Genomic DNA, 19,246 nt, shown 5'->3' on the forward strand with positions numbered 1-19,246 from the left:
TCTCTCGCTCTCGCTCTGTCTCTCGCTCTCGCTCTGTCTCTCGCTCTCTCGCTTTGTGTCTCTCTCTCTCTCGCTCTGTGTCTCTCTCTCTCTCGCTCTGTGTCTCTCTCTCTCTCGCTCTGTGTCTCTCTCTCTCTCGCTCTGTGTCTCTCTCTCTCTCGCTCTGTGTCTCTCTCTCTCTCGCTCTGTGTCTCTCTCTCTCTCGCTCTGTGTCTCTCTCTCTCGCTCTGTATCTCTCTCTCTCTCGCTCTGTGTCTCTCGCTCTCTCGCTCTGTGTCTCTCTCTCTCTCGCTCTGTCTCTCGCTCTCGCTCTCGCTCTGTCTCTCGCTCTCGCTCTCGCTCTGTCTCTCTCTCTCGCTCTGTCTCTCTCTCTCTCGCTCTGTCTCTCTCTCTCGCTCTGTCTCTCTCTCTCTCGCTCTGTGTCTCTCTCGCTCGCTCGCTCTGTGTGTGTCGCTCTGTGTGTGTCGCTCGCTTGCTCGCTCTGTGTGTGTCTGTCTCCCTCTCTCTCTCTCTCGCTCGCTCTGTGTGTGTGTTTGAAGGTCATGAAGAGGGATAAGTTCACGGTAACTATTCTTATCCAAACACCCCAGTCTATTAAAACTAACTGTAAATTAACTATTTACATCATTGGATTCTCGACATTATTCAAGACTGTCTGTCAACCCTCTTGCTCTCTGCGTCAATATGTTTTCAATTCAATATCCCGAAATTGGTCCCCACAATCAAACGGCTGACTGCGATGAAAGCCTCTACTGCCAACCGGACTCAAATATCAAATGGTTAGCGAAAAAGACAGAAAAAAGAGTGAACACCCTGTGCACAGCAGTGTCTCTAGACCCAGGTGCTGGTTTTGGCAGGAACAACTAGTAGTCTGTAGGGAATAGTGTGCTATATTGGATGTGCCCATGGTACGTGTTGGAGATGCACAGATTCTTCACAATCAACAGATCTTCACAGTGCCTGGAGAGTAAAAGTATTTTGCTTATCAAGATGGTGTAATATTCTCATTCTGTGCAGAATGTGTCATGAACACACACAGACAGATGAGCCCAAACTTGAGACAAATGGCGCAAACATGTTAAAGACCCCATCCAGCCTTTTTAATTATATATTTTTTTGAAATAATCTTAACAGTGATTTATTAGACATTGTTATTTCATGGAGAGAAAAAAAAATTGCCATTGATATGATTGCGTGGGTGTGTTGATAGAAAGATTTACATACACAGCCCTGATTGGCGGATAGGATTGTCTTGACTGGAGCCTGCCTCGCTTACCCCTTCGAAGTAGGAGGATACATATGCAAATTGAAGGTGACTGGTCATTTGTCAGAATAATCAGATTGTGATGTCATGATCTGGGTCCAAAAACTCCATCCTACCTGAACAAGCTGACCCCCCCCCCCCTCCCAAAAAAAAACACAGTGTGGACACCTACTCATTCAAGGTTTTTTAGAATAATAGTGAAGACATCACAACTGTGGAATCATGTATTAACCAGACAAGTGTAAAACAAATCCAAATATATTTTGTATTTGACATTCTTATTTGAGATAATTCTTTGCTTTGATGAATTCTTTGCTTTGATGACAGCTTTATACACTCTTGGCATTCTCTCAACCAGCTTTATCTGAAATGATTTTCCAACAGTCTTGAAGGAGTTCCCACATATGCTGAGAACTTGTTGGCTACATGATTCCATATGTTAGGTGACGGGCCTTGGTGTGTTTTTCTTGACTCTGGGGTCCAACTCATCCCAAACCATCTCGATTGGGTTGGGGTCGGGTGATTGTGGAGGCCAGGTCATCTAATGCAGCACTCCATCACTCTCCTTCTTGGTCAAATAGCCCTGACACAACCTGGAGGTGTGTTTTGGGACATTTGTCCTGTTCAAAATCCCACTAAGCGCAAACCAAATGGGATTGAGTGTCATTGCAGAATGCTGTAGTAGCCATGCTGGCTAAGTGTGCCTTGAATTCTAAATAAATCACATGCCGTGTCACATACAAAGCACCATTACACCACCTCCTCCCTGCTTCACGGTGGGAACCACACATGCATAGATCATCTGTTCACCTACTCTGCGTCTCAGAAAGACACAGCGGTTGGAACCTACAATTTGGACTCATCGGACCGAAGGACAGATTTCCAACGGTCTAATGTCGATTGCTTGTGTTTCTTGGTCGAAACAAGTCTCTTCTTCTTATTGGTGTCCTTTAGTAGTGGTTTCTTTGCAGCAATTTGACCATGAAGGCTTGATTCACGCAGTCTCCTCTGAATAGTTGATGTTGAGATGTCTGTTACTTGAACTCTGAAGCATTTATTTGGGCTGCAATCTGATGCTGGTAACTAATGACCTTATCCTCTGCAGCAGAGGTAACTCTGGGTCTTCGTTTCCTGTGGCGGTCCTCATGAAAGCCAGTTTCATCATAGCGCATGATGGTTTTTGCAACTTCACTTGAAGAAACTTTCCAAATTGACTGACCTTCATGTCATAAAGTAATGATGGACTGTCATTTCTCTTTGCTTATTTGAGCTGTTCTTGCCATAATATGGACCTGGTCTTTTACCAAATAGGGTTATCTTCTGTATACCACCCCTACCTTGTCACAAGACAACTGATTGGCTCCAATGCATTATGAAGGAAAGAAATTCCACAAATTAACTTTTAACAAGGCATACCTGATAATTGAAATGTATTCCAGGTGACTGCCTCATGAAGCTGGTTGAGAGAATGTGAAGAGTGCGCAAAGCAGTCATCAAGTCAAAGGGTGGCTACTTTGAAGAATCTCATATGTTTTGATTTGTTTAACACCTTTTTGGTTACTACATGATTCCATATGTTATTTCATAGTTTTGTTGTCTTTGCTATTATTCTACAATGTAGAAAATAGTACAAATAAACAAACTCTGGAATGAGTAGGTGTCTCCAAGAGTTTGACTGGTAATGTATATTCTTTATGAAAAATCACGTTTTTGACTGCACTGCCCCTTTAACATTTTGTGGTTTGTGATGAAGCTAGCCAACACGCAATTAGCATTAGCGGCTAACGCGATTTATTTTACCCACAACTTGCTGAGAAAAGAAAAATCCTAGCTTTTTGCCGACAGTAAGGCACACAAACTAATAGTGTGATCGTAGAGCACTTGTGAATTTATTTTAAGAAGCAAAGTGGAAAGCAGCATCATTGTCACCATCTGCAGCATTGCAAATGCACTGCAGCGTTGACCATGCAGACTGACTCGTGGTAGTGCAAAAAAAAACTGGTTTCCTTGAGTGACTGGAGACGGGCCTTGGTGTGTGTGTGTGTGGAGGGAGAGAGACGACTCGATTAGCAAACGAAGTCAACTATGGAAACAGGCATTGCACACGGCCGAGTGGCGTAACATATTTAACAAACCCTGAAATAACGTTATACCAGAGAAATTATAAACCCAAAACCTATCCATTTATCAGTACCGGTATGTGGTTAAATAGGGTATACCGCCCAGCCCTACGATGGTAGTGGAGCACTGGACAGTGATGGAGCCTCATTAACCAGTAAATGCTGACGTTGATGACCTGACACTCATCTTCTCTCCCCCCTCCTCGCTCTCCGACTGAAGTCTTAAACACAGCTACTATGCCACAGCTAAGTGTTGAACTAACAGGGACTAGCTTCTGTCACACTCCTTTTTCCTCTCCTCCTTTTTCACTACTTCTCTCCACCGGATCATTCCCAGGTCCTCTTCGCCAGCAGCCTCACTAAGGGCCTATTCAATCAAATACGGTCATGCCACTCAATTCCCCTTTTCCCTGTCATCTACACACACACACACTCACTCTCGCTCTCTTTCGCCCTAGCCTTTTAGGGGCCCCCAAGGAATTTTGTTGGATGTAGAGAAATGTTGTCGTTTTAAAGTTTGCTGCAATTCTAGACATTTGACATGGTCGGTGAGAAGATTTGACAATTTTCTAACTCATTTCATGCAATTCTACACATTTTCCCATGGGGCAGAGAGAAGAATGTGCAGTTTTTTAATATATCTGAGTGACTTAACAAAATCAAGGTGGGGAGACCCTCTGTAATTCGCATGATTACCTCAAGTTTAGATAGCTGGATAGACTATATCAGACTAGACCAATCTAAAAAATGTTAAGTGACATGGGCTAATTCAATAACTCTCAGTGACTGACATAACTGTCCATACGTTGTCACTAAAACCACTAATAAAACGTTCTAGCAACGTTTCTGAGGTTGCGGTTTTTGGACCAGAACCCTGCACCACCAATTTCACATTCCTCATTTTCTCTCTGTCCGTATCTCTATCTTGTTACCTCTCTTAGGACTGAAGAGAGGCAGAGAAATGTCTCGTCTTCCCTTTCTCAACCCATCCAATTTCTTCCACCTCTTCCTTTCTCTTTCCCCTTAGTTTCTCTCCTTTCTCCCCCTCAACCCATCCGCCCTCCCGCTCTTTTCCTCTCCCTTCTCTTTCGCTTCCTACTTTTCTCCATTTCTCAACCCATCCACAGTTACTATCGCAAAGGTCTCTTGTTCTTTTCACTCCTTCCCTCTCTCTTTTCCACTCCTATGCTCAAATTCAACCCATCCATGTCGTAAGGTGGGTTGTCCCCCCCTGACGCTCATGGGGTGATTCTCTCCCCCTCATTTTTATCGGTTGGAATTTATGGACCTCTTTGGGCTTTTAATTACTCTTCTCACGGCGTGACTGGAATGTAAATCTCTCTGCCTCCCTGTATCTCTTGCTCTCTCCCTCCTTCCCTCTCTCATCCCCCCTCTCTCCTTACTCTTTCCCTCTGTTTCCATCTCTCTCTCCGCAGTCATTTCTTTTTTTAAAGAAATGGAAATCGCCTCAAAGGTCAGACACCATCCCTCCTTGTTCTGTCACCCTCCTTGTTCTGTCACCCTCCTCTTTCTTTCTTTTTTTCTCTCTCTCTCTCTCTCTCTCTCTCGCTCTCTCTCTCTCTCTTGCCCCCTTCATGTTTACTGTGGTTTTTAATCAAAACAGGAGTGAAAAACAATGCTGGACAGAAAGGAAATAGAAATAGAAAAGGAGGAGAGGAAAAGGGGGATATTGAAGCGTGCATCATGTCGTAGGGCCTGACGGCATTATGAAAGGTGAAGAGTTTTGCGAGCAGGGTCATGAATCCCAGCCATCCATCAAAATGTTAGAATAATGTCTGCTTGTTATTGTCGGGAGGCCGAAATAGCGTTGTCGTTTGGGAAGCATCCATCCCTTTTGTCTCAGCCAAATAACGACCCGTGTGAACCTGTTTGCTGAATGGGTGATGGGGATAAATGAGTTGGACGGAGGAATCTGTGTGCTATCAAGTTAACTCTGGAGTGGGTGGATTTTTCATGGTGTTGCAGCAGGACCAAATTCTCTTTTTTTTGAAAATGTTCTACTCATGCGTACACACACACAACATCGATGCACAGGTTTGTGTGTATCAAGTAATCAGTTACAGCAATTGCAGTTACAAGTCTTTCACTTTTACTAGTGCATGTGTGAGAGAGTAGATGCTTGGCGTGTGCTTTTTAGTTGACAAATGCCTCTCGAAACGTCTGAAATTGAATGAAATGCTGCGCATGAGAAGTAACCACCTCTCTGCAGTGGGTTCGGTTTTAAAGGGGTTATCAGAAGTGGAAACGACAGCAAAGCGGCCACCCTGCCTCTGGTACGGTGAAATTCTGAGAGAAATGTTACCACTCTAAAAATTAACAGACGGAGATATGGATGCAAGGACTTACCATCCATGATATCAAAGTTATAGTTTTAACCGTGTTTTCATGTGTGGGCAGAACTGAAAAAGCGTGTGCGAGCAAGGAGGCCTACAAACCTGACTCAGTTACACCAGCTCTGTCAGGAGGAATGGGCCAAAATTCACCCAACTTATTGTGGGAAGCTTGTGGATGGCTACCCAAAACGTTTGACCCAAGTTAAACCATTTAAAGGCAATGCTACCAAATACTAATTGAGTGTATGTAAACTTCTGACCCACTAGGAATGTGATGAAAGAAATCAAATCTGAAATAAATCATTCTCTCTACTATTATTCTGACATTTCACATTCTTAAAATAAAGTGGTGATCCTAACTGACCTAAGACAGGGAATTCTTACTAGGATTAAATGTCAGGAATTGTGAAAAACTGAGTTTAAATGTATTTGGCTAAGGTGTATGTAAACTTCTGACTTCAACTGTATGTGGTGTTTTGTTGACGTTTTCTTCGTTTTCAAACGGAGTAAAACGAGCGTACATTTTGGTTCTCATGAAGTGCGATAGTTAAACTAAGCTCATGAAGCATTTGTGAAGTTATATTCTACAAGTATCACTGGATACATATCATTAATTTAGTCCAAAAATGGATGTAGCAACTGCTGATTGTCCCTTTACAGGTGTTGCAGCAGGACCAAGTTTCCTTTGAAGGTGTTCTCTGCCCTTTTTCCACACACACACACACACACACAAGCACGTCCAGCGTACATGCGCAGGGCTGTTTGTTCAGAAAGCAGAAGATTTCAATGTCATTTTGATAGGCAGCTGCCTTTGAGGGAAATCTAATCCTATCACGTGAGATGGGCATTCAGTATCTTCAACGGGACACACAGCATCATCAAAAGTCAACAGACGTGATTAGTTTCCATGACACGTACACACACACCCACCCACTAAAGGATTTCAGTCAGGACCTCGGCTCTCCCCTGCCTTAGCCGTTGAACGAGGGGGTGGAAAAATAAGGAAGTAAATAGAGATGAGAGAACACACAGGCCTGTGGTCTGCCCGGCCATCCCTTTACCCACACCAGACGATTACAGTAAATAACAGTCTATCTAACCTGGCACCAGTGTAGATCTATCAGCTCTACAGAGGGACTCAGACACAGCCCTGGGGTACCCCAGAATGGATTGATTTGGACAAAAAAAAGCACATGCAGTGGGCGAAATAAATGCCTTTTGAATACTGCTGCACAAGGGATTATTGCATTGCATGCAATTACTTTTCGCCCCCGGCGATAGAGGGAAACTAGCTAGCATTATAAAACTGGAAAGCAAAACTCAGACTTGAGAGCAGAGAGCAGAGATGAATGTTCCTCTGTGTATTGGAGGCAGTTGGGAGATATGGTAATGATAATAATTGCACTCGTGTATAATGGAACAAGCCAGGGTATTCCACCGACTGGACAGGTCAAATAGTCATCACAGTAATGCGAAAGAAGAAACGTGTGTGTGTGTGTGTGCTGCCTACGGATGTGTGTGTCAAGAATTCAGTCAGGAGGGTTTCCTTTGAGACCTTTTCTAGTGTGTGTGTGTGTGTGTGTGTGTGTGTGTGTGTGTGTGTGTGTGTGTGTGTGTGTGTGTGTGTGTGTGTGTGTAAGACCAGATAAATGGTTTGCCGGCGTAATCTTTCCCCTCCAACACTGAAACACAGTATTAGAAATAACCATCTGTCTCTCTCCCTCAGAGCGGATCAGGCTGCGCTACGGGGAGCTGTGCGGGGAGCTGCTGTGTGTGGAGCTGGACAAAGAGCGCCACGGTCTGGGCCTGAGCCTGGCGGGGAACCGCGACCGCGCCTGCCTCAGTATCTTTGTGGTGGGCATCAGCCCCGGGGGCCCCGCTGCCAAAAACGGAAACATCCGTGTTGGGGACGAGTTGCTGGAGGTGAGGGGGCCACACACACACACCTGTGCGAACTCGCACATGCATATTCTCTCACACACGTGTGCGAAAAGACAGTCACACGCACACATGAGCCAATCACAGGGGTTGATTAGGTGGACATGGTAGTATAAGAGGCCATGTTGGATAGTGTGCCCTTGTCCTTTCCCCTCTCTTCCTTCCCTCTTCCTTCCCTCTTTTTCTCTCTCTCCCGTCCCCTGCCCATGCATTATTTCATTTGTGATCGTCACAGCCCTTTCTCTCTCTCTCTCGCTCCCTCCCTCCCTGTGATAGTCTTATCCTGTTAAGTCCTTGAGGGAGAAAATGAAACGGCTCCATCACTGTCACTGTTGACGCCGAGGCCAGTGCTCCTCTCAGGCCACAGAATCCATCACAACACATCACAACGGCGTGTGTGAATAGGGGCTGTGTGTGTGTGTCTGCCTAAGAGAAACGCAAAAAAATGGTGTGCCTCCTATACTTTCTTATACTCTTTCTCCACTTTTTAGTTTATTTCCTCGCTCTTCCGTCTCTCTTCCTTTCTGTCTTTCTGGGAAGATTCCCGGAAAAGCATTTGCTCTTGCTGCCTCAATGAATGAAAATAACTTCTCCTTTTTGAGTGTGGGCCTACTACTAATGAATCTAAGCGGGGATTAGTCATGCAAAATAGATGCGATTAATTCTTCTGGTTGATTTAGTTCTTCTGGTTTGATTAGAGTCGTTGCTGAGATTGAGCACTGGGACTGGCAGAGTAAGTGTCTCATGAATGCAGTGAATTCTAAATGTGTCAGTCTGGAGCTGAAGTGTTTTGCCGGTTTTTCAAAACGCTTGTCTGAGATGGTCTTCCACAAACATTGACACTAACGTGGAAGAGCCTGAATTGGAACTGACGTGTTGTCAGCTGACCCGAGTCTGTTATGACCTCTTCCTTTTTTCTTTTTTTTCTCATTCCATCATATCACGCTCTCCTCCCTCCATCAACCCTCTGGGTTTTTTTCTTTCTTTCTCTCCATTCCTCCCGCCCTCTCTGGTTGTGCTAGCGCTGCTCATTACAACAATGTCACTGTCACCATGAAAAATGTATGTGGACTGCCACAAGCAGCGACAGCGGAGGGAGGGAGACCGGACCCACTGCAACACACAAGCTGATGCGCGTACACACTGAGATGCACACACACATGCAGTGCCTTGGGAAAGTATTCAGACCCCTTGACTTTTTCCACATTGTGACGTTAAGACTTATTCTAAAATGGACTAAATAAAAACATATCGTCAGCAATCTACACACAATACCCCATAATGACAAAGTGAAAACAGGTTTTTAGAATGTATTCAGTTTAAAGATTACATACAGAAATACGTGTTCAGACCTTTTGGCGATGAGACTCAGGTGCATCCTGTTTCCATTGATCGTCCTTGAGATGTTTCTACTTGATTGGAGTCCACCTGTGGTAAATTCAAACGATTGAACATGCTTTGGAAAGGAACACACCTGTTTATATAGGTGCATGTCAGAGCAATAGCCAAGCCATGAGGTCGAAGGAATTGTCCGTAGAACAGATCTGGAGAAGGGTACCAAAACATTTCTGCAGCATTGAAGGTCCCCAAGAACACAGTGACCTCAATCATTCTTAAATTGAAGAAGTTTGGAACTACCGAGACTCTTCCTAGAGCTGGTCGCCCAGCCAAACTGAGCAATCGGGGGAGAAGGGCCTTGGTCAGGGAGGTGATGGTCATTGACAGAGCTTGGAAGTTCCTTTGTGGAGATGGGAGAACATTCCAAAAGGACAACTATCTCTACAGCTCTCCACCAATCAGGCCTTTATGGTAGATTGCCCAGACGGAAGCCACTCCTCAGTAAAAGGCACATGACAGCCTACTTGGAGTTTGACAAAAGGCACCGAAAGGACTCTGACCATGAGAAACAAGATTTTCTGATCTGATGAAAGCAAGATTGAACTCTTTGGCCTGAATGCCAAGCGTCACGTCTGAAGGAGACCTGGCTCCATCCCTACAGTGAAGCATGGTGGTGGCAGCATCATGCTGTGGGGATGTTTTTCAGCTGCAGGGACTGGAAGACAAGTCAGGATTGAGGCAAAGATGGAGTAAAGTACAGAGATCCTTGATGAAAACCTGCTCCAGAGCGCTGAGGACCACAGACTGGGGCGAAGGTTCACCTTCAAACAGGACAACGACCCTAAGCACACAGCCAAGACGACGCAGGAGTGGCTTCGGGACAAGTCTCTGAATGTCCTTGAGTGGCCCAGCCAGAGCTCGGACTTGATCCGGATCTAACATCTCTGGAGAGACCTGAAAATAGATGTGCAGTGACACTCCGCATCCAACTTGACAGAGGTTGAGAGGATCTGCAGAGAGGAATGGGAGAAACTCCCCAAATGCAGGTGTGCCAAGCTTGTAGCGTCATCAAGAAAGTACTGAGTAAAGGGTCTGAATACTTAAGTAAATGTGAGATTTCAGTTTTTTTTATTTGAATAAATTAGCAACAATTTATAACCAGTTTTTGCTTTGTCATTATGGGGTATTGTGTTTAGATTGATGAAGAAAATGATGATTTAATCAATTTTAGAATAAGGCTGTAACGTAACAAAATGTGGAAAAAGTTGAGGGGTCTGAATACCTTCCAAAGGCACTGTACCGTAATCACAGAGAAACACACACACACACACACACACACACACACACACACACACACACACACACACACACACACACACACACACACACACACACACACACACACACACACACACACACACACACACACACACACACACACACACACACACACACACACACACACACACACACACACACACACACAGTCATAAATGCAGACACACACATGCACGTACACTGTTAGTCACAGGCTGATCCACATGCTCACACGCAAACATACACACTCCCTCCCTCACTGATGAACACTGACACCCCACACTAAAACCCTCGCAAACTGTGTCTCTGAGCCCATCTAAGCCCCAGTCAGGATCTGTGCTGGTTCCACCAGAGCAAGGTGTTGGGGCCGGGTGCTGGCCCATTCGTATCTGCAGAGTGCTAAATTGCCTATTGATTTAACATTTGGAAGTAGCGGATACGACTGAATGTGCTCATTTGAGTAGCAGACCGGTGTGGATTTTAGGGGGCTAGCAGGCGAGCTCAATGACCTTTCAGTAAAACCTGTCTCAATTAGGGGTGAGGGGGGAGCTGTGAATGTGGGTGTGGGTGTGTGCCCACATCAGTAATCATGTGCTTGCGGCTGCTGCCACTAAACACTGTTGTCACACTTGGGCGGATGCATCATGCCTTCATTGTTGCCATCTAGAAGGTCACTGTGTGTGGTGTGTGTTTGCTGCACACGTGTGTATTTGTTTACAGGGTTTATTTGTATATGCCTGTATGTGTTCATGCATGTTTGAGTCATATGTTGCTATCTCTTTGTCAGAGAGAGAAATACATTAAATCCATCACTTCTTCCTGTTTATGATAAAGACCTGGGTTGTGTTCATTATGCATCAAGGGAAGAAAACGGACTGAAACAGTGAGGGGGCCAACCTGAACTTATCCAATAAGAAATGGAAACTGTTTTGTTATGTAGTGCCATAACGAATATGACACAGATTGTAGTTCAACTCTCTCCTTCTCTTCCTCCCCATCAGATCAACAACCAGGTCCTGTATGGCCGCAGCCACCTGAACGCCTCAGCCATCATTAAGAGCGCCTCGTCCAAGGTCAAGATTATCCTCATCAGGTAAGGCTAGTCAGCCGACCCTGGGACCAAGGGCGTTAACGCCTATTCAAAAGGAGGGGGCCACCTAAAACCAATAGTTATTTTGTTCATTAAATCAGACAAGACACACTTAAACTACCCTGAGCACAGTCAACACAAATATATTTTTTATAGTAGGCTAAGAATATAATGAAATATAACCGAATAAAATGGAATGGCTGTCATATAAAAAAAAATGTTCCATTTTGAAACAGCCCAAGACGAGCCCTTGCTTTTGAAATCCATGTTTCATGTCTTTCCTACCCTCACTCCACTTTGTTAGGGAGCAGGCGTTAGGGTCATACATTGTGAGAGTATCTTCATCATGATACCCATACAAAATAACAGCAATCCTATTTTTTTAAATCATGTTATTCTCGCGTTCATATTTCACGACCTCCGATGGGCTTTACGCGATCGAGCAAAAACAATGGCCTACACTTGATCTAACGCTACATTAACCTATTGCACGCTAAATGTTTCTGATCAGTGATGGATTTGCAAACATATAGATGAGCTGTACCACTTCCTCTTATTTGCCCTGCCAGAGAATTAACCAAATATACAGACATTGATTGATTAAGACTGGTAATAGGCATTTGATCGGGAGTAGAACTTGGCTAATACGTGACTGCGAGTCAAGAGGAAAATAATCCACTTGGTAAGCTACATAACATGCTGGCAACATTTTTGCCACTATACAGTCTCCATATACAGGGCCTTCGGGGGAAAGTATTCAGACCCCTTTGACTTTTCCCACATTTTTTGTTAAGTTACAGCCTTATTGTAAAATGGAGTCAAATCAAATTTTCCCTCAGCAATCTGCACTCAATACCCCATAATGACAAAGGGAAAAACGGGTGTATTGAAAGTAAAACACAGAACTACCTTATTTACAATAAATATTTAGACCCTTTGCTATGAGACTCGAAATTGAGCTCAGGTGCATCCTGTTTCCATTAAGTGTCCTTGAGATGTTTCTTCAACTTGATTGGAGTCCACCTGTGGTAAATTAAATTGCTTGGACATGATTTGGAAAGGCACACGCCTGTCTATATAAGGTCCCTCAGTTGACGGTGCATGTCAGAGCAAAACCCAAGCCACGAAGTCGAAGGAATTGTCTGTAGAGTTCCAAGGCAAGATTGTGTCGAGGCACAGATCTGGGGAAGGGTAGCAAAAGCATTTCTGCAGCACTGAAGGTCCCCAAGAATACAGTGGCCTCCATTCTTAAATGGAAGAAGTTTGGAACCACCAAGAGCTAGCCAAACTGAGCAATCGGGTGATACGGGCCTTGGTCAGGGAGGTGACCAAGAACCCCCGATGGTCACTCTGACAGGCTTCGGGACAAGTCTCTGAATGTCCTTGAGTGGGCCGGACTTGAACCCGATCGAACATCCTCTGAATGTTCGACCTGAAAATAGCTGTTTTATTTTTAATACATTTGCAAAAATGTCAGTTTTTGCTTTGTCATTATGGGGTATTGTGTGTAGATTGAGGAAAACCCAAATGTGGAGAAAGTCTAGGGGTCTGAATCCTGTTCAAATGCACTGTAGTTATTGTACTACATTGTCCATGTACCTTTTGGCTTGCCGTAACAGGTTAAGCCTCGCCACTCCATTCAACTAAAGCAACCATAGTTGCGCATTTCTTCACCGTTTAACTCCCACAAGCATTCCAGCACAGGCTTCTTCTTGTGACAGGGATGAAGGAGTTCCTTTTGTGCTTGACCACCTTAACGAGATGCCTTGTGACGCAGCTGGAGAACATTTGGAAGTCACTCCGACGTGCCGTTCTACAGCACAAAAGTACTGAACCACGTGATGTTTTATATGGACATTGCTCTCTAAATGGAGGCATGGACCAAAACAAAATCAAAGATAAATTGCTTTCTCTTGAAAATAAATGTGTAATTCTATTGACGATAACGTTTACTGCTGCGGCAAGGGTTACAAGGGGGATCGAAATGCGATCGTTTTGAGGCCGTTAACTGAGGTAAAAATTTGCATCCCAATTGTTTCTGCTTACAAATCTGAGGTACCTGTATGTTGAGTTATCATTTTAATTAACTGAAGGGGGGAGGGAGAGAGCCTACATTTTACTCCACAACCGCTGTTTATGCTCCCTTTGAGTGAGCGTGCAAAGTGATGCAATTTTGGTACGATCCTTTCTCAGTGTACAAGCTGTCGATTACGGGGGCGAACAGTACTCGAGGACAGTTGTACCTCCTTCCTCCTCCACAGTCGTGCCAAATACCCCTCCGCTCTATAGAAATAAGATATTGTACCCTTCAGGGGGACGTTCTTAGAACCATTGTAACATTTGAAGGCTATTTTCTCCCTCAGCCAACGTTGACAGGATGCATATGTTACGCTCTGACAAGACCATTAGGCTGGTGGCACCATCGCTCCCCGTCGTCTATGGCCACTATTACCCAAGGAAGGCAAATGAACCCCACGCACGACGACGACGTCTGTGTAATTTTGGGGATTTGCGTCTTATTGGATCATGTGGGAAGGAGAGGATGAGGGAGGCAGAGAGAATGAGGAAAAGAGAGAGGGAGAAGTGGAGTCTCATTAACTGGGCTTCAATATCCGTCCACTCAAACACCAGCTATGAAGCCACCCACTGACCTTCCACATCCTAAATCACACCCTTTGTTCTATATAGTGCACTACTTTTGACCAGGGTCCACAGGGCTCAATATAGGGAATAGGGTGCCATTTGAGATGCAGGAACTGACTGCACTCGCTTGGTTCTGTCTTATTACTCATTATTTCTTGCTCTACCGCTCCCTCTCTCCTTCTCTGCCACTCTACCGCTCCCTCTCTCCAGCTCTACCTCTCACACTCTGCCGCTCTACCTCTCACACTCTGCCGCTCTACCTCTCACACTCTGCCGCTCTACCTCTCACACTCTGCCGCTCTACCTCACACTCTGCCGCTCTACCTCACACTCTGCCGCTCTACCTCTCACACTCTGCCGCTCTACCTCACACTCTGCCGCTCTACCTCTCACACTCTGCCGCTCTACCTCACACTCTGCCGCTCTACCTCTCACACTCTGCCGCTCTACCTCTCACACTCTGCCGCTCTACCTCACACTCTGCCGCTCTACCTCTCACACTCTGCCGCTCTACCTCACACTCTGCCGCTCTACCTCACACTCTGCCTCCCGCTATTTATTTTTGTTCTCTCACTTTACCTCTTGTCTTTCTTCCTCCCTCTCAACATAGCCGTCCCCCGCTCTCAAACCTCTCACACTGCCGCTCTACCTCTCACACTGCCGCTCTACCTCTCACACTCTGCCGCTCTACCTCACACTCTGCCGCTCTACCTCACACTCTGCCGCTCTACCTCACACTCTGCCGCTCTACCTCACACTCTGCCGCTCTACCTCACACTCTGCCTCCCGCTATTTATTTTTGTTCTCTCACTTTACCTCTTGTCTTTCTTCCTCCCTCTCAACATAGCCGTCCCCCGCTCTCAAACCTTCTGTCTCTTGTCTTAATCGCTCTTGCAAACTCTCTCTCCATCCCTCTCTTTACCTCTTCCATATCCCCCCCACCCCCTCTCACTGCTGCCTATCTAGTAGCCTAATCATCTCTCTGGGGAGCGAGGAGCACACCGAGCACGACGGCGACGCAGCACTTAATTTCCTCCCCATGCCACGCGCCGCTTCTTGCCATCCTTAAGTCCCTGTAATTGAACACAGTGGGCCGGAGCCCAATCACCTGTGTTCTCCACGCATATTAAAACATACCGAAGGGAGAGAGGGAGACCTAGGATGGCGTCTAGGGCCCATATCCATAAAGCATCTCAGAGTAGGAGTGCTGGTCCCTCCATGTCTGTCATTTAATTCAATATGCTTTAAAAGGCTAAAGTGATCCGCACTCTGCGACGCGTTGTGAATACGGGCCAAGGGAAGTGCATAAGCAGGCCATTATGACGGCTGTCAAAATGTGAACGACAGACATGGCATCAGCGAGCAGCACATCCATTATTTCTGAGCTGCTGACGGGAAAAAGGCTGCGGAAAAGATAACAACATGCTGATTTATGCATTGGTGACGTGAGGTTCTCTGTTGAAGTGTCTGTCCGCTAGGCAGCCTCGTTGGCTGACAACTAAAACGTCATGTATAGCAAGCACGGAATCCGTGTTTAAGGTGTCCTTTTTGTGTTCCACGGAATTGACACGTCCATGATGACACTTCATGGAACGCGGCAATGCTGTCAATCTGAGCTTGTGGTTATCGGCACAGCTTTCAACCGTGTCTGTTAAGTTATGCGTCTCGTGCCAATGGCAGAGTCAAATAAAAGTTTTTACTCTAAGAAAGGTTTGACACCCTATTCCATATGTGTTGACACTCCAGAGTTCCAATGCGGCGATTGTTTGCTAGCGGAGGACTATTTGTGTAACCTTCATTTAACCAGGCAAGTCGGTTAAGAACAAATTCTTAATTACAATGACGGCCAAACCCGGACGACGCTGGACCAATTGTGCGCCGCCCTATGGGACTCCCAATCACAGCCGGCTGTGATACAGCCTGGAATCGAACCAGGGTCTGTAATGACGCCGTTAGCACTCAGGTGCAGTGCCTTAGACCGCTGCGCCACTCGGGAGCCCTACTCAGTTATGCTTAGCAAACAAATCTCAATTATGCGCAAACTTATGGGGAAAACGCAAATGGGAATTTTCTCATTCTCCACTCCTATGGTAGGACTCTGCTCAGGGCTCATGGATGTTTCCCTGCCTTGTCATCTGTCCCTATCCGATTGGCCCGTGCTACCTGGAACTTGCCTGCCGAGGAAGTTGTTTCCTTCTACTTCTCCCCCTCCATCCTGTCGTGGAGTAGACAGAGAACAGCAATCAGTGTTTAGATCAGTGTTGGTCCCATGTCACAAGTCGTGGAAACCGAAGGCAGCGGCATGCTGCTAAGTGGATGGGAGTGGTTTGGAGCAGATTGACAGTACATTCGGAAAGTATTCAGACCCCTTGACTTTTTGAACATTTTGTCACGTTACAGCCTTATTCTAAAATGGATTAAATAAAAAATGTCCTCCTCAATCTACACACAATGACGAAACAAAAACAGGTTTTTAGAAATGTTTGCAAATGTATAAAAAAAAAAATATATATATATATATATATATATAAGTATTCAGACCCTTTTCTATGAGACTTGAAATTGAGCTCAGGTGCATCCTGTTTCTTTTGACCATCCTTGATGTTTCTACAACTTGACACAGTGGCCTCCATAAACGGAAGAAGTTTGGAACCCCCAAGACTCTTCCTAGAGCTTGCCGCACAGCCAAACTGAGCAATTGGGGGTGAAGAGCCTTGGTCAGGGCCCGATGAATAATAAATACCAATAGAAATGTAGTGCACTACTTTTCACCAGAACCCTATGTGCCCTGGTCAAAAGTAGTGCACTATATAGGGAATAGGGTGCCATTTGGGATGCAGACATATTGTCGCTGTCCGACCCACCAAGGTCTCAAGTGCAAGAGCGCAAGTTACCGAGGTGGAGAGAACAGGAAGGAACCGCTTGGTCATACTGTTGACATTTGGAGGGCTTTGTCCTTCAGTGTCCCTGAAGACTGTTGATTTGGAATAAACATGAGAGCGGACACATCTCAATTAATTTTCCATCCTCATCAGATGTTGTTTTTCAGATTTATTGAAATTCTCTTCTATCCCACTGGTCATGTGCACTCTGCTGTCCAGTAATTCCGTGTTTTGTTTTCCTCCGTTTGTCTAGAGGGAAATCCAGGTTTCACAGTAGCTGTGATTAGATTGCAGCCAATTCACAGTAGGAGCAGAATAGGTCAGTACGTGCTCAGGGGTTTGGTGACAAACTCCTTTAAAAAGGTTGGTGGGAGGGGTGGCTCGAAAAATGCTATATTGAGTCAAAGTTCGTTTGGCAATGAGCGGTGGGACGTCAAGGATAGGGCGCCTCGTAGCCATATCGCCATGGAAACATCAGCTGGCGCCGGCCAGGCTGCAGACTGGAAGAAAAAGGTCCGACTAGGAACGCAAATGTTAGTGTCAGCCCACCCAGCGACCGTTCGCTTATCCAGCCTCGCATTGGAGTGAGTTAGCGCTGTGACGCCAGTGAGCGTGTTCGTTTACGCACACACACACAAATGCTCAAACAACACATCCTACGACTTTGTCAGCTTACTGTGGATTGGCCACATTTTCTTATTTTAGTTGTAGGAGAACGAGGTTGTGTGGGGATAAGGCAACACAAGAAAATGATTGATTGATTGATAAATAAATTCCCAATGTCCCTACCATCCCCTTGGTGGAAGAGAGAACAAAAGCATTAACTGTAATTGGAAAAGGATCACTTACTGGGGGTAGAGAATAACGGTGGAGAGGGGTAGAGGGAGGTAGATAAATGTTGTGAGAGAGGCGAAGAGAAGACTGGAGTATCGCGAGAGAGAGGGAGCAGGATAGAGAGGTGAAGACGGGGAAAAGAAGGGAGTGGGAAGAGGGAGAGAGGAGGGTACCTACACACCTGAAGCGGGGGAACCACCACATATAACCACTTGAGGGTTGAACAGGAAAGATAGCTGGATATCATCACTGACTGCTTGTCTGGGCTAGTTGAGGACCCTCCTAGTGGATTGGAGAAGCCAGAAGCTCCTGCTTTTCTTGGCTGTGTGTGACTGTCTGTCTAAGAGAGGAGAGGACAAAGTGAAGATATACCCCGGTACAGATTTATGAGCGCACCCCCACCGGTTTTGACTGAAACCAGATAGAAGGGGAGATTACAAGAGAGGAAATGAGGGGACAAGGACGGTAGAGAAAATAAAGGGACTCTAGAACGGCAGAGCGGTCAAGAGAAGGTCCAAATTATCCTCATCTTCTTCCTCTTCATTATCTCTGTGGGTCTCTAGCCTAAGCATACTGAACCACCCATTAGACTGACAGTTGACCTCCTTGACGCTGCCGCCAGTGACATAATGTATCACACGGCAAAGAAGGAACTGTCCTATAGGACGACACCGGATGAAATGCCTGCGCTCACCATCTTCTGCTGCACATGGTGAACCACTTTTACCTCTCAACAGTCCATAGCACCTGCCGGCCCTATTTCGCTCCCTTCCCGTTGGCCCTAATCCTTCCATTTTTTTGCCGCTCTTAATGCTCTACATGGGTATAAGCAGTGTAGTGGTTGATGGTCCAACCACATTGCTGCCACCTTACAGACATAGTGCCATGGTGAAGGGGTACGGAGCAAATTGGAACTGGCAGCCTCTTTACTTGACCCCGTTTGTGTGTATTTATGGTAATAGAAACTAAGACACAGATGGTTAGACTACGTAGAATAGTTAATAAATCAAGCAGCTCGTGTCAATTACCCCATGGGCTTTTTTTTTGTTTTGCGTATGCCTCTTGAATCCATGAAGGTGTCGTCTCTGCCATCGGCAGACCATTAGTAACACAAATGCTTGTTGTCGAATCCACTCGGAGCTGTTTGCGTACAATAGGGAGTGATTGTTGACTCGTCTTCTCCTCCCTCACTCCGTGTCTCTCCGGCACTCACCTGGGGTGCTCTGTCATATCTTTCGGCTTTGATAATTTTTGTGTCCTCGTCTCGCAGTAGTCCCCTGAGGAGGCGTGAACAAGCGCGTCGCCAAACTGTTTTGTTTCTTCCCCTGGTTTGCTGTTCCACACAATTTCAACAGCTGTCTTTGAAAAGTGTGCGGACTGGTGACAGCGGTAGGATTCACACGCACTGGCAACAGCGGTGTGATTTATTTCTCTCTCCGAGCACACATGTGTATGACTGGCTTCCT

The 19,246-nt window shown here is 45.7% G+C and overlaps 1 protein-coding gene across 3 annotated transcripts in view; it reads left to right on the plus strand.

Annotated features, from left to right (window-relative positions):
* Nucleotides 1-19,246, plus strand: part of LOC123997391 (inaD-like protein) — a 144,115-nt gene that overhangs the window by 122,426 nt on the left and 2,443 nt on the right. For all 3 annotated transcript variants that reach the window (XM_046301563.1, XM_046301565.1, XM_046301564.1), the window contains 2 exons: nt 7,465-7,661; nt 11,333-11,424. In XM_046301563.1, the coding sequence (XP_046157519.1) occupies nt 7,465-7,661; nt 11,333-11,388 (253 nt within the window). In that variant the 3' untranslated portion in view covers nt 11,389-11,424. The remainder of the gene's footprint in view (nt 1-7,464; nt 7,662-11,332; nt 11,425-19,246) is intronic.

The sequence above is a fragment of the Oncorhynchus gorbuscha genome, linkage group LG15, assembly GCF_021184085.1.
Source record: "Oncorhynchus gorbuscha isolate QuinsamMale2020 ecotype Even-year linkage group LG15, OgorEven_v1.0, whole genome shotgun sequence".
Taxonomy (NCBI): Eukaryota; Metazoa; Chordata; class Actinopteri; order Salmoniformes; family Salmonidae; genus Oncorhynchus; species Oncorhynchus gorbuscha.